The sequence below is a fragment of the Haemaphysalis longicornis genome, unplaced genomic scaffold (genome assembly GCF_048455015.1).
Source record: "Haemaphysalis longicornis isolate Haplotype H1 unplaced genomic scaffold, Haemaphysalis longicornis Haplotype H1 scaffold_7, whole genome shotgun sequence".
NCBI classification, from domain to species: Eukaryota; Metazoa; Arthropoda; class Arachnida; order Ixodida; family Ixodidae; genus Haemaphysalis; species Haemaphysalis longicornis.
Genome location: NW_027526422.1, coordinates 103,381,927 through 103,406,483, shown reverse-complemented (window position 1 = coordinate 103,406,483; position 24,557 = coordinate 103,381,927). Strand labels below are relative to the sequence as shown.

Here is a 24,557-nt window from a genome sequence, read left to right as displayed (position 1 = left end):
CCCTATTTCAAACAGCACGCGAGAAAAGTGGGCTAGAGCAAACATTTAGTATGAGAGGTCACGAATGACGCCCTCGAACATAGATACAAAGGAGGTATTGAAGCGGTCTCTAGTGTGAGCCACGCACCAGTACCTGGCAGGTAGTGGTAGGCGTCGAAGGGTGCCGCGGTTGGCGACGAGCTGTCCAGCTTTGAAGATGCATCTTGTCTTTCTCCCGAGCGGAGATGTTGTTCCAGGCTTGATGTCACTGTTTGTGATTTAGAATCTTCCAGGAATGGCCCAGAATTCTCCTCGGCCGGTGGACGCTGCAGCGATAGAAAGGGGCTATCAAAAAAAAAGCGGCCGCATATTACCGTTACCGTTTTAGGGCGAAACCCTAAATGAACGTCTTTGTACGTTGTCCGTAATAACAACGGCTCCTTAGACCATTACCGTTTTAGGGCGAAACCCTAAATGAAAGTCTTTGTACGTTGTCCGTAATAACAACGGCTCCTTAGACCATTACCGTTTTAGGGCGAAACCCTAAATGAAAGTCTTTGTACGTTGTCCGTAATAACAACGGCTCCTTAGGAAGCCTTCCATGCCACTTTGTAGCGCAAACAGTTACGAGAAGAAGCTCTTTCCAAAGCGTACCACGGCAGGAGACATTCCACAGTGGGATTTTAAACTCGGCAGGAGGGAGACGTCGTCGTCCACACCAGTATGCCTTACAAAAAAAGAGAGGGGAAGAACGTAGCCGAGCGAGCGAGTATGGAGCCAGACGAACGCCCCTTCGTCGCCAACTCCTCCAGGACACGGCTGCAGGAGCCAGCAGGGGCGGCAAGCGTAGTCAGATTGAAGCCACCTTAAACCGTTAAGGATGAACGAGTTCGCAACTCACTTACCCAAACTTATTCACTGAGATTGGTATCCATTTACACCTAGGGCACTGTAATCTGGACTACAATGAGCACAATATGCGTGTTGATAATAGGAAGCACCATTCAGCCCTGAGAACACGGCGTGCTCTAATGTCCGCGCTACTCCTCCTACTGAGTTTTTTTACTGTTTGAGGAAAATTTTGTACTGGTCGTACAAAACATTTTGTTCTGGTATCAAAATTAACTCAAGTAGAGGGACTGGAGGATGAGGGGGCCGTCGGAGTGCGTGGCATTGCGCAATGTCACGGGGGAGTTAGACGCCGCGCGTGGTAAAACGTATACAACACTCGGGAAAGAGGCGGTGGTGATGAAGAGAAGCATGAACTGGGCCTGTAACCATACTCCATCCGTAGATGGCCGTGCTTCACTCCACAAACCACACAATGGGAAGCCAGCTTACAAAAACCACCCTATCCAAAACTCCGGTTTAAAATTAAACGGGTTCGTACTGTGCCTATTTGACAGCCGCACATGATAAAAGTGTTCAAACCGAACCTGTCTGAAGACTATACAGGATCATACAAGTCCCGTCTCACGATCATAAAGGGCTGACCGGGTTAGGTTTGGACAGGTATACAGGTGCAAACCGGGCCTGTTTGATGACGAACGGGTCTGGTTCGCGAACGGGTGCTGCAAACGGATCCGGTTCGGCGGCCATGCCGGGTGAAAGCAGACCCGCTTGATCTTATACATAACCGATATTTGGAACTTCCGTGCTATGCAGGACTTCAGCGGGCAGAAACTCAACTCCAAGGGTCGCCTAATTGTGAGGCTAAAAGGAAGCTGGACAGACGGGCGATTCAGTTATGGGCTTGCATCAAAGCAGTCAGTTAGATACTACCTGGGCACAGGCGTTCGATGCCTAAATATTGCAACTAAGAGAAGACTGTCTAATTACCAAAAGTGCACACCACATTAAAATACTAATGCGTGCAGCTAATGCAAATTTGAATTGTGGTTAAACAGTGAGTATGGGTGCAGGTTGACATCTCGATGCAGACAAAAAGGAAACAAACGACCCTTCCGGGATATCCCTTCCAGTGAAATTTTAACCATCTTATATAACTTAAGGGCTCATTTCCCATAGAGATCCGCTAACTTGACCCAATTATTTTATTCGCGTTTTTCATATTTTGAATTGAGCTTCGTGACGCTACTGATGTAGATACTGAGGTCGATGTAGAATAGCAAATAGTGCCGCTGGGTGGTTGTGCCACCCAAAAATATTTACGTGATTGAGACACAGGAATTTATTACACAAAATGAAATGAAAGTAAACAAGAATAACACAGGAATAATTTGAAAGTGAACGAGTTCCTGTTTTTTTTTTTCAGCACTTGGCATCGTGCATTTTTTAAGATTTTAGCCCGATGTTATATTTACAGAATGCAGCAATTTCACATCATTCATGAAATCAATGTCTGCGAGAAATAAAAAAAAAACGCCTTGAAAGCGCAACGCACAGACGTGCAGATTGCAAGATATTCATCGCCCTCCTCAGTTAACAAATATATACCAGTTGATATTACAACTCAGAGAACAGAGTGCAAAAATTCGATGACGAGCTGCTTACAATACCAATGAACAGATTACGAAATTAAGTGCTAGGGTACAATTATTCCACGACGGCGAATTACCCTGTCCCAAATTTTCGCCGTAACAAACACACCTCCAACCAAACGTCCTGTGACAAAAGACATGTGACGACAGGGTCAGGACAGCTGATTAAACTCGGTTTAAAAACATTGACCGCGTATGTGCTCTTTTCTTCGCAAATGTCGACAAAAGGCGATAGTCTTTGCCGACATTTTCTAAGCAAATGCCTCTCTTCCCCTTCCCGCTCACCCCTCATGTTGTCCCTCTTGCGTCGCGCTGCTCCCAAGGTAAACACGCTAAAGGTTTGCTCAAGTCAATTTGAATTTGCCGCGTTCCACTGCTCCAGGCCGGGTGCCTCGATGCCAGCGCTGCCGTACGGCCGAGACGCGTGTGAATCGAGGCGCCCTATTTCAACGTTTATAGAACCGCGTAGCCATAGTCCACGTGCGTTCCAAGCAGAACGTGGAACCTATCTAGTGGAACCTTTAGTAACTGTTGATGCTTGGATTCTTAAAATGCCGGTAGAAGCTACAGTGGCGCGGGCGAAAGCAGGGGACAGTCTGAATTTATTTTTTTGCAGTAGATGTATTTTCTTTCGCAAATATCAAGGGCAGGGGGTGAGATTAGGAGACGCAGAACAACAACAAACTAATTTTAAAGCGAAACAGAAAAAACCAACAAAGATCGTGAATAAGTAATCGATGCCAAATAAAATCAAGATAAGAAGGCTATAGGCGACTCTGGATGACCCCCTGATTGTTTTGTTTCTTAATTTTTTTACTTTTTACTCAGGGACATTGCAAATTGGCTGATGCTTATGGTGGGAGTAGGCGCTGGAGCCGCTAAGGTTACGGTGTAGCGATTGAAAAAAAAAAAAAACTATCTGTAGTGGATAGTTGTTGGCCTGGGATAAAGGCACATGGCGTTTCGGCATTCGGCGGTTGGTAATATGCCGGTTAGTAACAGGGCAACAATCGTGGTAAGCTAGTTCAAAATTTGGTAGTTTATAATTCATTTGAATATCAAAAGTTTATGATAAAAATTTCAGAAATATTGTAATCAAGCGAATATTCTTCCAAGCTATTTTAGACTCAGTTAACAGTTCCAAATAAATATTAGTTAAGCGCATACTATTTAAACAGACCAATAATAATGGTGCCACAAATTCTTAAACTCTCAGCTTCAGTTTATTTTTCCTTGCTGGCTTAATTACTTCAAGATAACATACTTTGCAAGTGGTGATTAGCGAGTGCGTGACGATGTTTGTAACTGCATTGAAACTAGGTGTTTACATTTACTGTGCACTCGCTGAATAAATACTCACGGAAAAGTGGCGGAAGTATTGTGAACCTGCGCTCCCAAAATTTTAACTACACCGTCTAACCAGCTTCGGAAAAGCGCAATTAGTGAAGATGTTCACAGCCCAAGGAGCCAAGTCGGTACGCCGCCTTCCTGCTGAAAGGAGTGTGTCGACGTAAATTTTGGTTTTGTGGCAGGCGTCAATCCTCACCGTTCTTTTTTGTGCTAATAATTCGAAGAACTTCAGCGGAGCGCAAAGGGAGTGGCCGGTTCTCCTCTCTACTCCTCCCAGGAGAGACGAGGGAGATGGGCGCCCCATGGCGTCAGTTTTCAGAAGGTTGTGGCAACATGCCTCATCTTCGCCATGATAAGTGTTGCAGGGAAGCTACACAAACAACGCGGCAAGAAATCTATACAATAAATGGTTTGTAGCGCACAACCGGAAGTACTCAAACACGGGAGACTTTTTCTTTTCTTGTCTCTTTCTGAGCGTCACAATATTGTGTTAACTAATGTGGCCCAAACTGAAATCTAGCCCGTTCTCATAGGCAACAGCAGAAAACGTTTAGACACCCTGGGAACCTCGAACGTTAGCCGTACAAGTCTAAACGTTTGCCACAATGTGCCGCTGGAGCCATGCTACGGATGTCTCGGAGGTGCTTATCCTAGCTGTCTTCGCTATCAGACGGCGGCCGTTTGTTTTTTGCGCCATTCAGTTACGCACAGGACGAGCAAAGCGCCGGGAGAGGGCGCAATCAGGCTTCGGTGGCGCATGTCCCTAAACCCTGGGGATGTCTTTGCCGTATGACCACTTAATTTCGTGGGGTTCCGGTTACTCAGGAGGTGCAGTAGAACAAGTTAATCAAACTGTGCGAACTGTGCGAAAGAAGCGCGCAATGAACGCGAAGCTGCACCAAAACAGGCCCAGAACAACCGTTGCTAAAGCAGTCGACAAAGCCGTCCCACCGACGTGCCCGCAGGGGTGAGCACGGAGAACGCTGGGTGATAGCGCGCATTTGCCGCGCCATTTCCACTGTGCTCCGTGAGTGACAAGCCCTTGCCCTGGCCAGGCGTGTTGGGAGTTTCGTGTCGCGCACGCCACGGCGAACCCGTTGGTTGGTACAGGTAGAAAGCTTTGCTTTAAAATTTTGAGCAAACGTTCGCCAGCGCTACTGTTGGGGCTTTACCGCAAAGGCAGTGGGCAGGCGTACATTCTACATACTTTGTTAACCGAGTGTTTATTGCTCTTTGGGGCGCTTACGATGACGTCATGCAGAAAACGTGACACAGTCTGGGCGCATAACCACGCAGAAATCTTAGCCGAGGTTCCAAGCATAACAACGCGTAAACTTAGCAGAAACAAGAATAAGCTAGGTGGGGCCACCAACTTCGATCTTTGCCCAGTCATGGCACCACTAGTATGAAGCTGCCACAATTTTTTTTGCAGAAAATAGGCAGTATAAAAGGCAATGTATACTATCAAAGTATGGAGGCTTTTGGACCTTGTCTATATATTTTTTTTTTCATACGCTGAAAATTGTTCGCCTACGCTCGGGCTGCCGCTGGAGACGATCTTCTGGATCCATGCCGTAGAGCGCTCCGCTGTAAGCAACTGTGGTACTCACCCGCTCAGATTCTTGGGAGGGTTTGGTTGCCAGCGCGGGGCGTTGCGAGTGCGCGCCCTCGACGCCAGCGTCCTGTTCTGTGTACTGGCGGCCGCCCTTGTGTCCGGCCTTTCTCGAGGTCCTGGAGCCTCTGGTGGACCGTCGCTTCTTCTTCTTTTGCCGACCTCCACATAAGTCAGTCGAGGAACCGCTGTTGCTGGTAGATTTTGAAGAACGAGCCGACGCAGAGCGCTTTGTTGGTGGCCCCTGGTCTTCTGGACGGCGTCCGGGCATGGTCGACGAGGTGGCTTCACGGTAGGCGTAGATGCTCAGAACGCTGAAGAACGGGCAGGGCTCAGACCTGCACGAACCGGTAATGCTTCTTCTTCGTTCGGGCGATATGTGCTGGCAGCACCCACGCGCTCATTTTTTTATTCGCAGTTCGATAATTATTTTTGGTGTTTATCACCATTGCAAGCTAACAGAGGATGAATTATCTGGTTCATTACTCAGTACGGGCGATTAAAAATTTACATCGATACGTTTGTCTAGAAATGTTGTATTAATGTCATAGTTTATGATTGCAATGGCAATGCCGTTTCAAATACGGCCGTGTCTAGAGTGCCGTACGGTCTTACTATAAGCATTCCACTATATCAACGTCTACCATACTTTCGGAAAAAATGCCGCCCCTGGCGCTACATCGCTGTAAGTAAAGTAACCTAAGGTAAACTAATATAAACCAACCTAACTTAACATAACAGTCTGTAACGAACACAAACTAATTATTTAAAACGCCAAGAACTGAGCTAAACTATAACATTAAAATTAAATTTAAAGGTGAACAAAATAATCGAGACAAGACAATCACCGTCCTTAGAATCAAGAAGCTATGACTGAACCTCTGCGCCACAACGACAGACGCTTGGGCAGTGCTAGCGTAGTCCTAAATATTCGAATGTCGTCGGAAGGCACTCTAGCCATGCCTGCAGACCTGAGCTAGCGCGCCATCGGACGGCAGTATAGACACTGCGCTCGAATGAATCGTGTCGGGTGAGGCTTTTCACGCACTTTTCGGGAGACGTCACCACGAATTGCAAGTTATAATATCCAATACCGGCGAGAGCGGATGAATGAATTTGTACACTTTTGAAAGTGAGGAGAGCTAAACTGCCCCGTGGGGCCATATACTGAGGAATCTGTGGGCGATAAAGTCGTCAGTTCGCTGGTGCCATGGTACGGGAGCTTGCCGCACACCTGGAAGGAAACAGAAAATAGTATCAGCTTGTATTCAATCCTTGCGCCAATTAAAGTGCAGCGAATTATAGCTGTCTTGTTGAAGCAATGACACATAGGGAAAGTATGGTCGTTTTACATGCTTCCAAAGTCTGCTAGATGAAATAAACATGCACATCTATACTCTGGAACGGACACGTAGATCGGTGGGGCTGCGTCCCGGCGCTCCTCTCGGTACGGAAATGGGCCAGTGCATGGTAGCGCGTAGCATTATGCATTGTCTTACATCATGGGGCAATAACGCTTGACTGTTATAATCCCCTTCCTTTTATCGTTCACAACATTACGTCCCTATACCAAAACAGGGCCTTTTGGCTTTTTTGCAAGAATAAAGTTATCCATTCCATTCCATTACACGCATTAGATGGGGAACACACTCACATGGCCGCGAAATCAGCCGTCTCTACTGCAAGCAAGAAATGCGGTTTCCTAGCGACACATAATGGAACATATAGCGCTGAACTTGACACGACCACCAAAAAATTATTGAAGTTAATTCCTAGCTAGGAACCTTATGGGGGACCCACCTGTTAATATTCCTATGGGACTTAATACTCCATGACCCAAGGACTTAAAAACCATCGTGCTGGAATACCGAAAGCTTTACAAGTACGTATCAACGATCAAAACGGCCTAGTTTACTTATTTTAGAGATATGACACTTCAGTACTCAAATAAAATCTAAAACTCTTCCTTGCAGGACAGCTATCGCCATCTAGTGAAAAATTGGGTGAACCGGAATGGGTTTCTCGTTTATTTTTTATCTTAGCAAAGATGTGGCATATTTCTAAGTGATCAAGGCCGTTAGGGACATTTCCATGGACTTGCATAACCATTCGTAGCGGTACACGACGGTTTTTAAGCCCGTGGATGATGAATTAGTAAGTCTCATAGGAATGTGATCAGGTGAGCCCCGTTAATCACAGCTTTTTTTGCAGTTTTGTTTGACGCTCTTTGCCACAACTGGCCTTGCGCCAAGAAATCCAACCATCAGCATCATTAATCACAGCCTTTTTTTCTTTTATGTGTGTCATTTTAAAAGGCGCTTCCCTCGAACTATGACTCGCCCTCGTGCCCAGCGCCATTTTTTCTTCGTCGACGGCGCAGGCCAGCGCCGCAGCCTACTTGAATTAGCTTCAGTGATGTTCCTCTATGCGCAAACTGCTCGCAGGCAAAAATACCGCTTGAAAAATTTGTGTTGTGCATAAAAACGGTTACACAAATATTGACTTCGGAATTGCAGCTTCACATTGTAGCTTAGCGCATTGGGCGCTGTCGCCTGCCAGTCCGCAGTGTGCACGTCCTAAAATGTGCAGCATTGAATAAATGCGCACTTTTGATATAGTTGGCTCAGAGCAGAGGCGTTTCTGGCTTTGATAATTGCGAATCCATTGTTAATAATGTACAACGTATCGCGCCGGTTGCTGATATTTTGGGCTTTTGCGCTGATATCGGCGCACTGAGTAATTTGCTCAGCTTGTGATAGCCATGTCGAAGGATAAAACTCGTAGTTGAATTAGAGCTGTGTTTGCCTCCGTAAGTGGCGAGGAATATTGTACTGCGCTTTACCGAACTTCATCAGGTCTTCACGATACTGCCAGGAAAAGTGTAAGTAATTTCTTTATGATGGAATCACGTTTCAGTTTCCCGAGCAAGGATGGGTTTTTTATCTGCAGGATTTGTTTATACACGAGCTTTAAAGGACACATCACCACTTATTTCTACAAGTTTAAAATTGTTTATTTACATGTTCCGTCATTGCTTCGCACCGTGCTAGTAGTAGACATCGTCATGTCCAGCGATGTCATCATGTTCCTCATGCCAAGCATTACATGCGGGGTAGCGCTTAACGAGAGAGTTGGAGTCTCTGTTCTTGCTAAGGCCACTGCGCGAGCCGGGGACACGGCAGTCCTTGCATGGCACGTGGTCACAAGTGCTCGGAATTTTCTCGTCCTTCGTAGTTCTTGTCAGCTTTTTTTTTTTGCTAAAGCCACTGCGTGTGCCGGGAACGCTCAGCGTTAGCCGCGAGGCATGCTCTCATTTGCGATCCGCATTTCCTATGTATTTTTTCCAGCAACGAGAAACTTACGGCTTCTACAACACCTCCGCTGTTAAAAGACATGGGGAGGCACAATAGCCAGTGGATCAATAAGGCGAAAGCCTTTCAGGCCCTTTTCTCTGAAAATACCGCGAACCCAGCTGTTGTGGCTACACTGGTACAAAACTTTTATTGGCTGAGATTTCAGAATTCCCACCCTTATTGCATTGGCAGCAAAAGCAATTATACATTTGCTGCGAACATCGGTATGTGCCGGCCTGGCGTCCCAATTGCATGCGAGGGGGTATGAGCGCGCCTGATGTCCAAATTATCTGCGACGCATCATGCGGCTGCGTACGGGGTGAGCGGGTAATCTTGGGCCAGGCGTACGTCTTTGTGGCGTGACGAAGGTTCACGTTAGGGAATTAGTGGGTTTTGATTACAGATTCAGAAGTCGCAGCATCGTGTGTTTGCGGGTGTTCTGTATATATCGTATTCACTCGATTCTAAGCATCGCCTTTTTCCACAGTCGTGATGCCTAAGGTGAGGGGGGGTTCTTGGACTCGAAAAATATGAAATGACTCCCTCCCTGCCACCCCCCCCCTCTCCCACAAACATTTTTTGCGGCAGGGTCCTGATTAGGAGGGAGACAAAAATAATGTTTTATTCTGCAAACATTGAGGACTGATACTTACGACACTTACGTCTGATACTCAATTACACTGACAACAACTCAAGTCTGCCGCACCGCTTGAGCCGTTGCTCTCAGTGTTCCACAGCAGGCTGTCTTCTCTCCCGTCGAAGCGGTTTCCAATCGAAGATTTCCTAATTGTCTTGGCCACAACGTGAACATGGGTCCACTTCCACGCGTCTGAAACGTACCGTGCGATAGTTAGCGTGGTTGCTTTGCCCAGCTTTCCCGTCGTGTGGCGTTTTCTGTCGTGTAGCATCGTGCGTCAACCTCTTTTCACTTCCCCATCCACTTCTTTCGTGCCTCGACTTTGCCCAGGCCGTGCCCAAGAAACCGAATTTGCTCCTTTCCGACAGCTCTGGCTCATGAACAGATCGAGTAAGCGCTGAAGCCTGGGCAACACGCGCTTCTTTGCAGGAAAGGGGATGGTTAGATTTGAATGCAAAGTTTTTTTCAAATTTTTTTTTATCTGAAAGTAGAGGAAGGTGCTTAGAATCGGGGGGTGCTTAGGATTACGAAAACACGGCATATAACAAATTACGGATAGCTTAGCCTGTTTATGTGCCTATCCTATTTTTCATAGCTTCGGCGAGAAACCGTATCCACGCTGTGTGTAAGGTAAGCACAAAGTATCTGTGAACTGAACTGAAAATATTGCTCGTGATCGCGCGATTGCTGTGTAACTTCCTTCAACCCGATTAATAGGTTAAGTGGTTTCCTTTGGAATTTCTTCGGTATTGGTTTAACACACTATTCGTAACGAAGTAGCTTTTAATCTTGATGTGCCCTTATTACAAAAAACAAATCGCATACTTCAGTGGCAATTTCGAGAACAATGCAGGGTATCAGAATGTTCTAGTAAGAAAATCGAAAACCAACAGCAAAAAAGCATGTGTTTCACACTTTTTTGGTGAGCAAACACTTCACCGAGAGTATACCCGATACTTCTTGCTGCGTAGGAGCAACAATGGAGGTCACAGGTGGAGTACAACGAATCAGTCGGCATTTCAGCCTTGGTGGCGCCATATTCGTAGCACTTGGCCTAAGCACCACGATTATTGAAGCGTGGAACAACATGGAGGGCTGCGGGCGCACGCCAATTCCTCCCCGGCTGGAGACCGAAGACCGCGTGGTTGGCGGTGAAGAGGCGGTTCCGGGAAGCTGGCCATGGCACGCAGGTCTTCACTCTCCCAATCCGTTCGTTGGGAGCGAGTACTTCTGTGGAGGGGCTCTGATTTCAGAATGCCATGTCCTCACAGCTGCACACTGTGTCAGGTAAGAGCCGCGATCGAGGGATAAAAGTTCTCACCGAAGGACGCCCGGGTTACAAAGTTGTAGTCGCGGTGGATTATCCTAATTGCCCAGAACGCCATCGTAGCAAAGTTGAACGTTTTGTTGAGTGTGGATTTGGCTTGGAAAACCTGTTGGTTGCGTGCACAGCTGCTTTAACTGCACGCCGTCAGCAATAGAGGGTATGACACTGAGGGCCGAAAAAAAAGGTTTGTGGGCAAGTCTTCCTTGTAAAAAAACGCTGACCTTAATGTGCGGGAATTGTTATCGTGGAGGCCTCACAAAGTTCGTGAATGCAGGAATTCTTTCGGTAATTCAAAATAAGCTTCACGTACTGGTATTTTCGAGCGTATGGATCCATTGCGAGTGCACAAACCCGAAGTCGACTTCAGTCAAGGTTTTCATATGTTTGCAAAGCAAACTTCGTTAAGCTGTTTAAAACATCACATGCTTGAAAATTACACAAAGAGTTCTATTAATTAGATTGTCATTGTATTAGGCTTGTATTAGGCGCATTCCTGGCGACCTGAGAAGCGTTTAGGCAAACCAGTAACCAACACACTGAGCGAATTGACAGTTGGGTGCTCCCTTCAATCTGAGTTTCGTCCTAAAAATCCTACGCATAGGTGGGAATCGACGTGAAGCGAAGATTCAATTGCAAACCGCTCCGCATCAGTCTCTTACGAAGTGCTTTTTAAACTATAGTTCTGTGGCGACAAGCAAGACACGCTGCTGTCTCAAGGTCGCAAGACGGTGGTGACTGCTGCCGGTGACCGAAGCGCGATCGGTGGTCCTTGCGACGGCGCTGCGATTTGGTTCGGCCGGTGACCGAAGTGTGGTCGGTGGCGTTTCGGACGGCGCCAAAAAACGCCACGAACGGCTGGCTTAACGTTGCTTAACCTAGGCTGAGCTTTAAGGTCAGAGGGACGTCACCAGGTGTTTCCTGGGATTGTACTTAGAGCCGCAAGCATCGCTTATTATTTTGCCACGGAAGTGGAGTAAGATAAAATTGTTTCCCAGATGCGCCAATATTTTTTATATACGCATGCACATGCAACGTAGTTAAAAATGCGTTTCATATCAGCACCTCCCGTTTATTGAACTGTTTGTACACTTCCTAGGCACAAGCGGGCGAACAGCGTCCTGGTACGTGTCGGTTCGCACAGTCGCCGCAGCCGGGACCCTACGGAGCAGTACACACGTGCGCAGCACATCTGCGTGCACGCGGACCGAAATGTAAGGAATGGTCACTCTATAGTAGTGCCTGATGGGATATTTAGCCGACGGCACGTTTAGCGTCGAACCTCCTTATGTGCCGAGTAGAGCTGATGCTTCGAAGAGATTCAAAGTAGGCAACGTTCTGAACAAACGAAAGCGCCTAAACAGACTCAAATACGACGTAGCCGTTAACAGGCCTTCAAAGAACGTATGCAGATTTCACTGCCCAAATGAATCTTTGAAAGTGACAAAACTATCAGCAACGTTGTAGGGGGCGGTCACATGTTCTCCCATCTGAGTATTCATAATCGTCGTATTTTTTCTGCTGATGAAGTTAAATGCCCGCCCAGTAGAAATTGGACCAGCGCCTCACTCCAAATAAGGCACAGTGACGTGTCATCTCCCTAATGCGTTTGTTGCCGTGCCACGCGAACAAGAGCGAGCCTAGCCTAGCATTATAATTACTAAGGTTTAATTACCAAGATTCCTTGTACATGCTATTTAGTAGCAAGTACGAGAATTTAAGGCCATCGTATACATTGAGTTGGCGTCGTCACCGCCATCCCTGCCAGCTTTGTCATCATCATAATCATAATCACCATCATCATCATCATCAGCGTTTTTATGTTTATTTGCATGATAAAGGGCTCCCCTAAAGATTGAGTTGATTTATTGCGGCCGAAGTTTCTTTGTTCATCCCTCCATTAAATCATTGGTGTTCCGCATTTCGGCCCCTACGTAATATTATTACGTAGGGCTATATGGTTGCTTACCTCCTGAACCCAGCACAGCTTAGAAAAGCAAACGCAGTATAACATTCGCAAAGGCTTATCGAGTGGGCGTGGGGTGAGCTTGCTTGGCCACACTTATTTTTAAAAACTTTCCCCTGGACGACATAAATGATAAATTTAAAGTTATGTCATGAATGTTATGAAATGTTACGAAATGTTATGAATAAAGGCGGCACACGCAACTACTGTTCGATGGACGCAAGTCTTCTTGATAAATAATGCCTACTATGGCTATTCGAAATCTCGTGCTATAAACGTCAGGCCGCTCCTGCAAATAACCCATTCCGGACAAAAAAGACCCCGCAAACACCATTTTGAACATTTTGAAGACATTTTAAAAGCGTTCGATGAGCTCATTTTGTTATGGTATGTTCCTGAAAGCTGAAGCCTGATTTGCTGATGTTTCCAAGCTGGTGTTCATTTCCGCATTAAACGTGTGTCTGTCAGCTGAGAAAAAATTCGCAGGTTTACATGAAAAGAAAGATGTCTTCTTCTTGTTCATGAATATCAGAGTGGGCTACACAAAATTTGAGGCTCTGTTTGTAAGGAAGTAAGACATAAGGTTTCAATATGGTTACGCTAGCACAGTGTGTTAAGGATGCATAATACTCAGCTAAGCGTAAATACAGCCACCCATTTCCAGCAAAAGCCGAAAAAAGCTCACAGGACATGGCGAACATTCAGGGTTGATGTCTTTATTGCAGCCATTGCAGTCAGCAAATCTAGAGTAAGCTACGAACTGTAGAGCGAATGCGTCCGAAAAGAGCCAGCGACGAACTAAATCCCTAACCACTCTTCGACGTTTGAGTACTTCTACAGTGAGCTGAGCCAGTTGGGGCAGAACGTCGGCAAATGGCATTCTGCTTAAAGCAGATGTCTTTCTTTACAGTTTTGAATGGACTACAAGTGCGGCTTTACAAAGTATATTCAGTTTCTTCACTGTAGGCAGGACGCTGAATGTAAGAGCATTTGTGATTGGGATACAGGGTATGAATGCAGAAATAAATGTTGGGAACGGGTCCCTTATGTCTGGTCATACCTGCTCACTCAAGCAATAAGATGGAATCGTGCAAGGGGACGATTCATTTCGCGGTATTTTCGTTTACAATTATCTAAACTAGCCATGTGTGCCTCTACTATGAAATGGCGAACGTACAGTTATCCACCATCTTAGCTGGAGCAACGCCTTACCCTCTTACCGTCTTTTCCTGCCTTGGAATTAGGTAATTTATTCACAACTACTGCATTTCTCTGAAGATTAAGGGAGCAATTAGGTCCTCCACAGTCGTTTGAACAGTTTTTCACTAGACGTTTTGAGATATTCTCGCTAAAGTCGAATCTGATGCTCTAGCTAAGGCTGTGGACGACCGTACCTGCCTTACTGATAAGTTTATTGAGAATCAGAGCCATGCAACAACGTTTTCTCTACATTCGAGCTTATAAAACCCCCGTGGTACCTACTGATTTTCATTTAGCAGGGCGAGTTTACATTTATGGCGTTTTTTCATTATTTTATTCTCGTAAATGTACGGCCCACCTGGCAATACAGCTTATCGAAACCCAACATCCGCAGATGGACATCGGTATCATCAAGCTTGCGACGTGCGTAAATTTCACCGACACAGTTCAGCCGGTATGCCTACCGGAGCCTGGGTCGGAGCTTTCCGACGGCACAACGCTCTACGTCACTGGATGGGGTCGAACTAAAGGTGAATGTCCCACGTTTATTGTGCTTCTGGTTCACAACGGGAATAACACGCAGCGTATAATAGAACACCGGAGCCAACTTGCACATTATTAAAAATACGCTAAATTACGACAGCGAAGCTACCATACGTTGGAATTGCTGAATCAAAAACTATGTAGGGAACAAAGTGAGCAGCATGAAAGCTGTAAAATATGGTTTATCACGCAAATATATGCTCTCCTACACAGACATATTTTGCGGGTAATATTATATTTATAATACCTGGTTGCAACTACATTCTTGATAGTGGCAAATTTCACTAAATTATTACTGGCTTCATGCTGAACACGGAAGGGGATTCAAAAATATTATTCTGCTGTCAAACAGCAGCATTGAAACGTTAAAAAAATATCGCTAAGTAATTTCTACGGCAGATTGGACTCGCTTCAAATTGGACCACCACTTCTAAAGCAGGTTCGGGGATCAAGAAAAGGTACGCGTAGTTTACCATAACACTAAAGCTTACCGTTAGAAACAGTTGCGTAAGGTTGGCCACTGCTTATGGTGAAAATGTTTTTTTTTGTCGTATAAGTGGCATTGCAGACAGCAATCCAAAACACGTGCGTACGCAGGAGTTAATTCTGTAGGGGGAATAGGGAAACAGAGACCATCAGAGGAGGAAAAAGCACAAACAAGAACACAAAAAAATGGCGAAAAGAAACGTGAGGAATTTTTATTATTAAATTTAAAAATATTTCGGGATGATGACGTACTGTACGTAACCTTCCTATTCTATGGTTAATTTTCCCCCACTGTAATCGCAAAACGGCTGAACATCGGGTTGAGGGCATACCTTGAAGTTACATATAGTTTGTGCGTGGCTTGTGACATCAGACTAATTATGTCTAGTCATAAATAGATGATAGCTCTCCTCCCTCCCCCCACCCCCTTGCGTACGCCAGTGATTTCAGATAAATAAACTCTATGCATTATTCTAGGTTAGTTATCGCGAGCTTCCGATACATTCTGCTATCTCAGCTGCTGAACCTAATTAGCAAACGTGTGCGCTGAAGCCGCCTTTTCTCTACAGATTGGTTTAAATTTTCATTTTGATTGCTACTTTAACTTGCCAGGCTCTTTTTCCTGGTCTGACTTCATTCTCTATGTAAACTTATTCCCTCGGAATTGGGTTGAAGTGCAGTTTCAACAGTTCTTTTTCGCGGTTTCGTTCAGCGGCAACTATTTTTATGTGCTTCAGAGCTAAGTTCGACATCCCATGCGGAGCGCCTTCAGCAAGTCATGACGAAGAGCATCTCGAATGAACGCTGCGCGAAAGAGTTCCACGACGTGCCAAAATACCTGCTCTGTGGATCATATGAAAAAGGAACGCCTTGCCAAGTAAGACAATCGTTAGCTTGTTCGATTGATTAGTAAACAAAAATGCCACCGAAAGCGTACCACAAGAGTCTCTGGAAATCAGTTTTTCCGGTAGGGTAATCGTATCTTCATATGCGTGCATAAAAGACGTAGTTTTTTTAGCAGACACAATTTTTAGCAGCCATGAAGCTTTAGAGGCTCGAAGCGGAATTTGCATAGGGGCCGAAATATATCTTTACACCCAAGATACCAGGAATGCATATTTCGGTAGCTTTAACGGGAAGAAAAAGCCTGCTTGTTGGTAATACGTGATCCCGTGATAAAACGGTGGTTACAAAATAACGCAAAACTTACTAAGTGTTTTGTACCTTAGTGTCATGTCCTTTTTTTTTTGCGAGAGTTTGCCTTACGGCATAAGAGTTATATATACAACATCCCATTTGTTTCACGCAGAAAAGTCAGCAGCGACCGGTACTGAGGGCCCCATATCCACCGCTGTAGATCAAGGGTCTCCCAGGATGGAGCCCTGCGCCCCGGAGGTGTTGCAGGCGAGAGGTTTGAAGGGCAGGACAGGTCCATAGAATGTGGTTCGTCTCGGCTTCGGACGCAGGGACCGTGAAAAGGTCCTTTTAGAGCGCAGTTTTAAAATGCCCGCTGCTATTTTTTCGCGTGGTCCCTCACCGACAGCCTCGTGACGCCGAGAATGAGGAGGACACCGAAGACAGAGCGAGTAGCAAGGGCAGGAGGAGGGCATGGTGAAAGTTTGAGATGGAGGGTGGTGTGCCAAGGGTGCCGCGCCAGACGGGCTCCGCGGTGGCGACGTGCTACGACATAACGCCAGAGTCTCTGGCGCCATCGCGCGCTTACTGACTAAGCTATCACTTGTCGAGATAAAGGAAGTGCTGCCCGAGCAGGGGAACAGTGCCGCCGACTCCAGAATGCAGAGGTGCGTGCCGCCAATGCAGCAGCTATGCACCGTCGCCGAGAAGACTCTGCAGTTAGCGCTGCGTTCAAATTTCGCATTAGTGACTACCGCAATCGTTAGACAATTTTTTACCTCTTACAACAGTAACGAAAGTTTAAAATTTTAGCGGTTCAACGCGCCCAAGCTACACCTGCGTAATTAGGGTTACCGTGGTGGGGTGCCCGGTATAATTAATACTACCAGGAGATCTATTACGGGCGCCGAAATCTTCGCACAAGGGCGTTCTGCATTTACGCCTTCATCTGAAAAGCGGCAGCAGCGGACCGCGCTATCCAACAACCACTCAGAACATAATCAGCTCTTCCTCACCGCATTAAGCTGCTGCGTCAGCTATAGCTTGTGCAGAAGCTTTATGCCTCGCATTTCTTGGCTTCTACTTACCGGATTTCATCGTGTGTCTCAAATTAGTTTGAAAAGTCATAACTTTGTAAATTGCCTCTGATTTAAGCGCCAGGTTGGGGGCGCTCACAGTAATAAGAACGCACGACTTTCGTGTTGTTTATTTGGTACTCCTTTGACAAAGCAGCCGCATCCTCATGTGTACGTAGTATATCCCAGTTTATGGCATATACATTCCACTGCTACTATAACGACCACTCTAGTACTGCTACTACTACTAATAAAAATAATGAAACGAATAATATATTTTATGATATTCATGATAATATTTGCCGGATAATATATTATTCCATTTACCTGTATTGCGGCAAATCAGGGTATGCACTTAGCTGCTTGCTGAATTCCAAACATCTCTTGTGGGGTATACCGAATCATAGGGCTAAAAGTGTCTTGTTATACGGAATCTCTGAGTGCATGCGGTCAGATGTACGAAAAAACTATCCTTTTCAGTACAAAAAGTTGATCGAGCGAAATAAAAGTTAAAATAAAAGAGGAAAGCACCTGTCCGGAGAAATGCGGGTGCGTAACACTGGTAGAATTAGACACGGTTATGTGGTGGAAGGAATGACGTTGTCAACGCATGTGTAAACGCATTCTTTACTAGCGTGATTGAAGTTGATCTGGAGGTACCACCGGAGGTATATACATATGTACGCAAGAAAAGTTTAGCAGTACCAGGATTTCATCTCAGTTTGCGATAACAACTAGTGACCGTCGAAGAACAGCTTGCGAACAATTGTGAGCGTTCAGTTAATTGGTGGCCACCGGCACCAGTCGAATGGCAAAGAGTAGCAGGAAGATCGCAGGGGCCGTAACGACATAAAGGTAGAGCTTTCGTCACCGAGATGGTCGCTTATATGGCGTTTTAAACGTTGACATCGGGTATGACTTGGCAAAATATGGCTTCCTGAACTAAGGAACCGCTACTACCTGTACAGCTCAATAAATGTTCTCTCTCTGTCTCGATCTCTCTTGGCAGCGAGTCATTTGGGCTGCAGCTGATATAAAGATGTCACAATAACACAGCATAGATTGTGATAAGAAGGAACTTAATTATATATAATGATTTGGTAATTAATTATTTAAATAAATAACTGTTTGATTAATTCGTGATAATTTATTTATTTTAAAGGGCGTGGTGATATGCCTCGTGCGGGGAAGAAAGAAAGGGGAGTGAATAAAAAATGAAACCTTTAATTTCACGCCAAAAAGAAGGAAACTAAGGTTACCCCACTGAATTATGCCTGGTGGCCATAAAATACCTACTAAACGTCACTGTATTCACTTGGTAGCGCTTACCTAACTTCCACTACTTGCGCGCAAATTTCGATTTGTGTTTTTACCAGCGAGTTTTTGCTGAAGGTTTATTGTAGTGAAGGAAACTAACCTCCCTGCATACAAATTTCAGAAGCGCGACCCGGGATACGGCACGAATTCTTGGCTGTGGTCTTAAAATATGACCGCCCAAGCAGCGAGCGACTGCTTTGCGCCGAACTAAAATAAATCGTCAGTTCAAGATGCGTTCCTATGGACATGCTCGTGGAACTTCTCCGCACACGTCATTCGCAGTATAAAACTCTTCGAACGGCGATAGTCGATGATGTGAAACAAGCCCGAACGATGATATGATAGGAATGACGTTTCAGGGCGTAAATCTGAGAAATCTGTATTTCGGGGTGACCACACTGCAAAAAGTTGCAGAAGTGTTCAAGCGTTCAGCGTCCCCTGCGTGTCTTTCTCGTTCCTTTAGTCTTAAACACTTCACTTATATACACATAGGGGACGAGCTACATACTTTGACTGTTCGAACCCTTTAATCTGAGGGAATCCTTTATAAGTACCGTGTTTGTGTTGTATACAAATGCGTTAGAAAGTTGATTTGATTTTGATTTGATTGATTGTAGGGCTTAACGCGCCGATGAAACGCAGGCGATGAGGCGCGCCGTTGTAGAGGGCTCCGGATTAATTTTTACTACCTGGGGATCTTTAACGTGCGCCAAAAGCTCGTACACACGGGCGTGTTTGCTTTTTCCCACCATCAGAAAAGCGGCCGCCGCGGCCGGGAATCGAACCCGTGCCCTCGTGCTCAGCAGTACAACCCCTTAGCCACTGAGCTACCGCGGTGGGTACACGTTAGAAAGTTGGGAATGCTTACGTTAATAAAATGTAGTAACCTCCCCCTTTAATTTTTTAACGTTTATACTAAAACGCTTGGCAACTGGCACTATACTGCGGTTCTTTCTTTTGTTTAGGAATACTAATAGCTTGGGGAAAAGCTTCATTTTTTATTTTGCTTTGCTCCACGCGCACGCCTGGTGCGCATTATCAACGAAAGAATACCAATGCTGTTCAATTTGATATTTTTTGTCATCTCAAGTTTGGGCCTAACTCCTTCTTTTTTTCGGCCATTCCTAGGGCGATAGCGGAGGTCCACTGGTGCGTAAGAAGGATGACGGTGCTTGGGTTCTCGAAGGACTGGTGAGCAAGGGTGGCCAGTTCTGCAAGAGCCAGAGGAACAAAAGGGCCATGCGCTACATGAAGGTGTCCCACGTGGTCGACTGGGTGGACAAGTACTTACACGCTGAAGCCGAAGGAAGCACCGAAACATTCTGTGCCAGAGTGCCCAATGTACAGAGGAATGGCACAACAGCTGCGGGAATTGTGAAAGTGGCAGGGACAAGATATTGATGGTCACAATAAACCAAAAAGGCTGCTCACATTGTATCACTAAGAGTTTGTCACTGTCTAATTAACATTATGGCACACTGTCTCTAGGTGATATGTAGTTCCCTAGCCAAGCTCTTTATCTCATGCTATGGTGTGGAATTTATATGTGTCTGTTTTATTCTATCTTCTGGTGCACTGTACGACAGAATTGTCCAACATCCGCTTCCTTACTACACTCCACTACATTTAATCCCTTCTTTATATTTTTAAGAGATCGACAGTGCTGTCGCAACGGGAAGTGATATAGCTTTGGCTTATGATATTAGAACTTTCACCTCGACTTGTGGCACCACGTGTGCAGTTAACCAAGTAATTTGGACGAGATCAAATACATTCACAACGGGCAGCATCATCTTGGTAAAACTATTTGATTTATTCTGTACTATAACAGGGCCAGAGGGGTTATTTATTAATCTACATAAAATGCAGTCATCCGCAAATACTCATACGAAAGCTGAAGTGTCTCTGAAGGAGTTGTTTATGTACTTAAAAAGGAGTGGCCCTAAATACAGCCCTGAGGAACACTGCGGGTAACACCCGAAACAAGCAAAGCAAAATTAACCTCAGAAGACCTCTGGAGAAAGGTAGACAAGTACCGCATCCAGGATAGCGTCAAATAATCCGATCAAAGTGCTTTTAACTCCAAAATATATGGCAGTAAAGAACGAGGGGAAAGCTATAACAAATTAAGAAAATCCAGCGAGTTCGTGAGACGTAGTTCATATTATAGAGTGGAGACCTATACTATTGATGCTAATAACTGTGCATAAAAGGAAGTGTGTTTCAACACCAGGCTGCACTAGGTGCCTGATGTCATGAACAGTCTCACGATCGTTTATTAAAACTTGGTCTAAAAGTTACAGGAACGCGCTCCTTTTTGTACTTGAAATAAGTTTCATCCAAGCTTACGCTAACGAAGCTTAGTGAATTGCGGCAATGTGAAGTAGATAGAGACCAAACAATTCTGAGAAAAAAATGAAGTCCTTAGCCAGTGTACGTTATTGGCCGAGCGGTGAGTAATCGCAGTGTCATTGCTTTTTCGTAGCACTTTAACAAACCATTATGCTGATCTGGGTGGTGATAAAAAATGTGATCAAATTCTTGTACATGACGTGATGCACGTCGTAAAGGCGATTTTGCTGAGCAAATTCGTAATAATGATAAATGGTGAAGCTGTTTTTTCAATAGCCAGCAGTTCATTACCACCCGTGCTAAGCAAGCTGTGCAAGCTGTGTTGTTGAAATATGCTGAAGGTGCTGCTTTCAGGCAGTACCCGGTGGTCAATCATATCGGGAGTTGAGCCAAGTCTTGTGTGCACAAGAACTTTGGGGCCCCTATCTGCAAAGAACTAACAAAGCTGATTGTGGTCAGATAGCCGGCTCAAGATATAAGTAAAAAAGAATTGCATGAAGGGTTATGCTACCTTTCGACTACCGACGCAAAAGCCGTATCGTGATCTAAGGACGTGAAAAACGGCGTGTCACGCCGCTCGGTTGGCTGACACATGAAATGACGTCATGCATTAAAGTTATTACGACGGTTGCGGCAACAGTCTGAACCCGACCTTACCCGTTCCATGTGGAAACGTGTTTATGTATATAGTACAGAGTGTTCTTTTTCTGTGGTAAGTTCTCTGAAGCACTGCCGTATCAGTTACAGTGGCATATACGTTGGTGTTGCTGTGGAAGCGGAGCTTATCCACCAACAACCTAATTCTTTGAATTGGTCAATAAGCCAATTCAATAGGCTTCCTTCTAGAATATTGCATAAATAGGAGGGACCTTCATGAACTGGAATTGGGTGCAGTTTAGTAGGCGTAGGATAGCAAACAACTTTAGCTTAAAAGCACTACTAGACTACCTACATTATGCGCTTACTTATTTTTGGTATGACATCACCTGGAGTTTAGGTATTTTAAGTCGCACCATAATTTTCAGCTCCTGAGTCGCGGTGTTTTAGTGCGAAAGTCATACTAGCCTGAAAACATGGACTCCTGCTAACTTAACGCATTTAAACTTAACGGCGTCAACTGGTACCTGCAGCGAAATTGGGCGTTAGGGCTACCGAACGTCAAGCCTGAAAATAGGCCTAACGAGGGTGTTCGAGCCCATGCAGCAGTCGTATTTACAGCGAGAAGAAAAATACACGAACGAGAAAACATGGTGGGGATGATGAGAGGGCCCGTAATTTTAGTACGCACAATTCTGAGCTGCGCACTCCTTCCGCTACCTCACCCAGCTTCGCAGCAGTCATGAGCGGCGGCGGAAGGCTGTCTGCACGGTGCACCATAGAAATTCTGTGAATCTTTGCGCTCACAAAACCTGCGCGCGTCCTATGAATCTTTCGTGTGCACTGAAAGTTTAGCACAGCGCACTTACTGGGGAGCACGTAGGAATTGCTCTTGAACCATTTCTTTATGGTTGGCGCAGCCAAACTTTTTTTTTTGTTTTTTCTTTGCCTTTGAATAGTGTCATTTTTACTATAATCTGCTTTTGAATATTATAATATCACAAAACGTGTACGCCTTTGAATTGCTCATTTGCTGCAGTGATAGCACAATTTTCAAAACAAAACGTCATTACCGCATTTTCGCGCGTATAACCCGCCCCTCCATATAACACGTACCACACTTTTTGTCGGCAAATAAAGTATATCGCCGCGTATTGCCCACATATTTTATACATAAGAGGAAAGATCTAATCTACTACTCAAGCAACATTACTTATTTGTTTATGTAAAAGAACTTACCTACCTGACTACGCTACTACACGACTTGCCGCCTACATTTTTTCAGGTTGGTATGTTGTTGAGCTGTGTGTGCAAAATAGCCACTGTTAATAGGATAACAGTGGCTTAGTCACCATTACTACTGTAAAGGCATCACGGCCCAACGCGTATTGCGGTGAAACTGCACCAAAGGAAATACCTCGCATATAATGCACACCTCTACTGCACCCTTGAAATTTTCTCATTTTTGGTGCGGGTTATACGCGCCAAAATGCGGTATTTCTCGTGTTGATTTTGCGCAGGCGCGTTTGTTTTCATGCTCGATGCCGAGAAGCGGTAGGTTGTCCCGCCGTTGCCCGTTTCCTGCATTGTCACCTTTTTATCGTTATGGACTCTAGGCTGTGAGTAATCTGAGCTGGCACTCCTGCCTACTCTATTGGAAGAGAGCACATTGCGGTACATACACCTCCTGGCTCTTATCCCTCAGGGTCAAGCTCTCCAACAAGTCGACCCTCTAAATAGCCGCACAGATACCTTCGTTGTGCTGACTGCTCTGCCGCCATAGAAACACACAAAATTCGGCTTATTTGCCGCCGGCGACTACGCAACTGCGCTAGGCTGTACGTAAATGGCACTTTGAAGAATTGACCCATAGCAGTGGATCCTAGCAGTCATACATTTTTACAGATTCAGCTGTGAACGACAAGTGAATATCTGTGGATCCTTTTATATCACCAACGCATACTGACTGACTCTGGCGAGCTATCCGGCACACTTGAAGCACTGCAATAAATTTAGACCTCACTGCAAAAGGAACATCCCCATTACCCTTTCATAAACCGTTTACACATTATCCTCTAAGAGCAGAGACAGGGCAGAGTATACACTTGTACTTCAGATGCCAACCGGGATATTTTCGCAGTTCACTGGTCGTGCGGAAATGTCATTCATATTGGCCTATCTAACCTGACCGTTTGACATGACAGCAACGAAGAAGGAAACTGGAATAAAAATGTCCACATTGCTGTCTAAATCTACTTCCTGCAAGGCTTTTTCTGTATTTTCTGCAAATTTTCTCTGGCTTTTTCTATGTAGTGATTCTGTTTCCATTTTCGTTCGTAAACTTCATTGTTTACACTTACATTCTTCCCGCTATAAAATAACGTGTAATAAATAGGAGTGCATATATCTTGTTCTGCAAGCTGATAATCCTTGTTCAATTTTCAGTTGATTTGGTCAACCTAGCCAACCGCAACAATTTTCCCCAGAATGCATCATAAGCTTAGTGCCTAAAAGTCGACAGTGAGTGCAATGGCTCTTCTCTGTTTTCCTCGTTATACGGTCTAATTTAGTGAAGTCGGCGTTAAAAATGTCTTAAGTGCTATTCTAACGAATCAATCTTCCAAATGAACCAAACTTGCATCTTGTCTTCATGACATTCAAGTTGATCAGCACACGTGCTTTCACTTGCGAGCATTTTGGGATGCTTTAAACGTCTTACACGTAACTTCAACCTCCTCCACATGTATTTTGCCACTAAACAACATTGCACTCCGCACTCGAACATACTTGTTATTTTGGAAGTTTCCATTACTAGTGATGTTGGTGAAGAAAGGGATATACGATTAAATTTGTGAGAGCCAACCATGGGCTTGAAAGCAGCTTTTTCGGCCAAGGAAAAATAATTTGGGTTGAGGCGACGTAGCACCCCGAAAAATGCTTTTAAATAACACACGAATTCTTATTCTCAGGACACTCACAATGTGTCGAATATACAACAAAAAATATCCACGGGCACGCAATTATCATGATTATTTATGGAACAGGTGCATTATTCGACAGACGTACTACCCAGGTACATTGACATACGAACAAACGCCGTCCGTTTTTCTAATGGAGACGAAAAGAAAAA

General features: G+C 45.1%; 2 protein-coding genes across 2 annotated transcripts in view; one reads left to right on the top strand and one right to left on the bottom strand.

Moving 5' to 3' along the window:
* LOC144146450 (neprilysin-like) overlaps positions 1-5,713 on the bottom strand; it is a 34,246-nt gene extending 28,533 nt beyond the window's left edge. The window contains exons 1-2 of the mRNA XM_077678405.1: positions 5,441-5,713; positions 134-305 (exon numbers count right to left, since the gene is read on the bottom strand). Of these exons, the coding sequence (XP_077534531.1) occupies positions 134-305; positions 5,441-5,713 (445 nt within the window). The remainder of the gene's footprint in view (positions 1-133; positions 306-5,440) is intronic.
* Positions 5,714-10,409: 4,696 nt separating this feature from the next.
* The window catches only part of LOC144146449 (transmembrane protease serine 9-like), a 44,131-nt gene continuing 29,983 nt past the window's right edge, over positions 10,410-24,557 (top strand). The window contains exons 1-5 of the mRNA XM_077678404.1: positions 10,410-10,719; positions 11,856-11,970; positions 14,317-14,452; positions 15,689-15,828; positions 19,607-19,876. Of these exons, the coding sequence (XP_077534530.1) occupies positions 10,412-10,719; positions 11,856-11,970; positions 14,317-14,452; positions 15,689-15,828; positions 19,607-19,876 (969 nt within the window). The 5' untranslated portion in view covers positions 10,410-10,411. The remainder of the gene's footprint in view (positions 10,720-11,855; positions 11,971-14,316; positions 14,453-15,688; positions 15,829-19,606; positions 19,877-24,557) is intronic.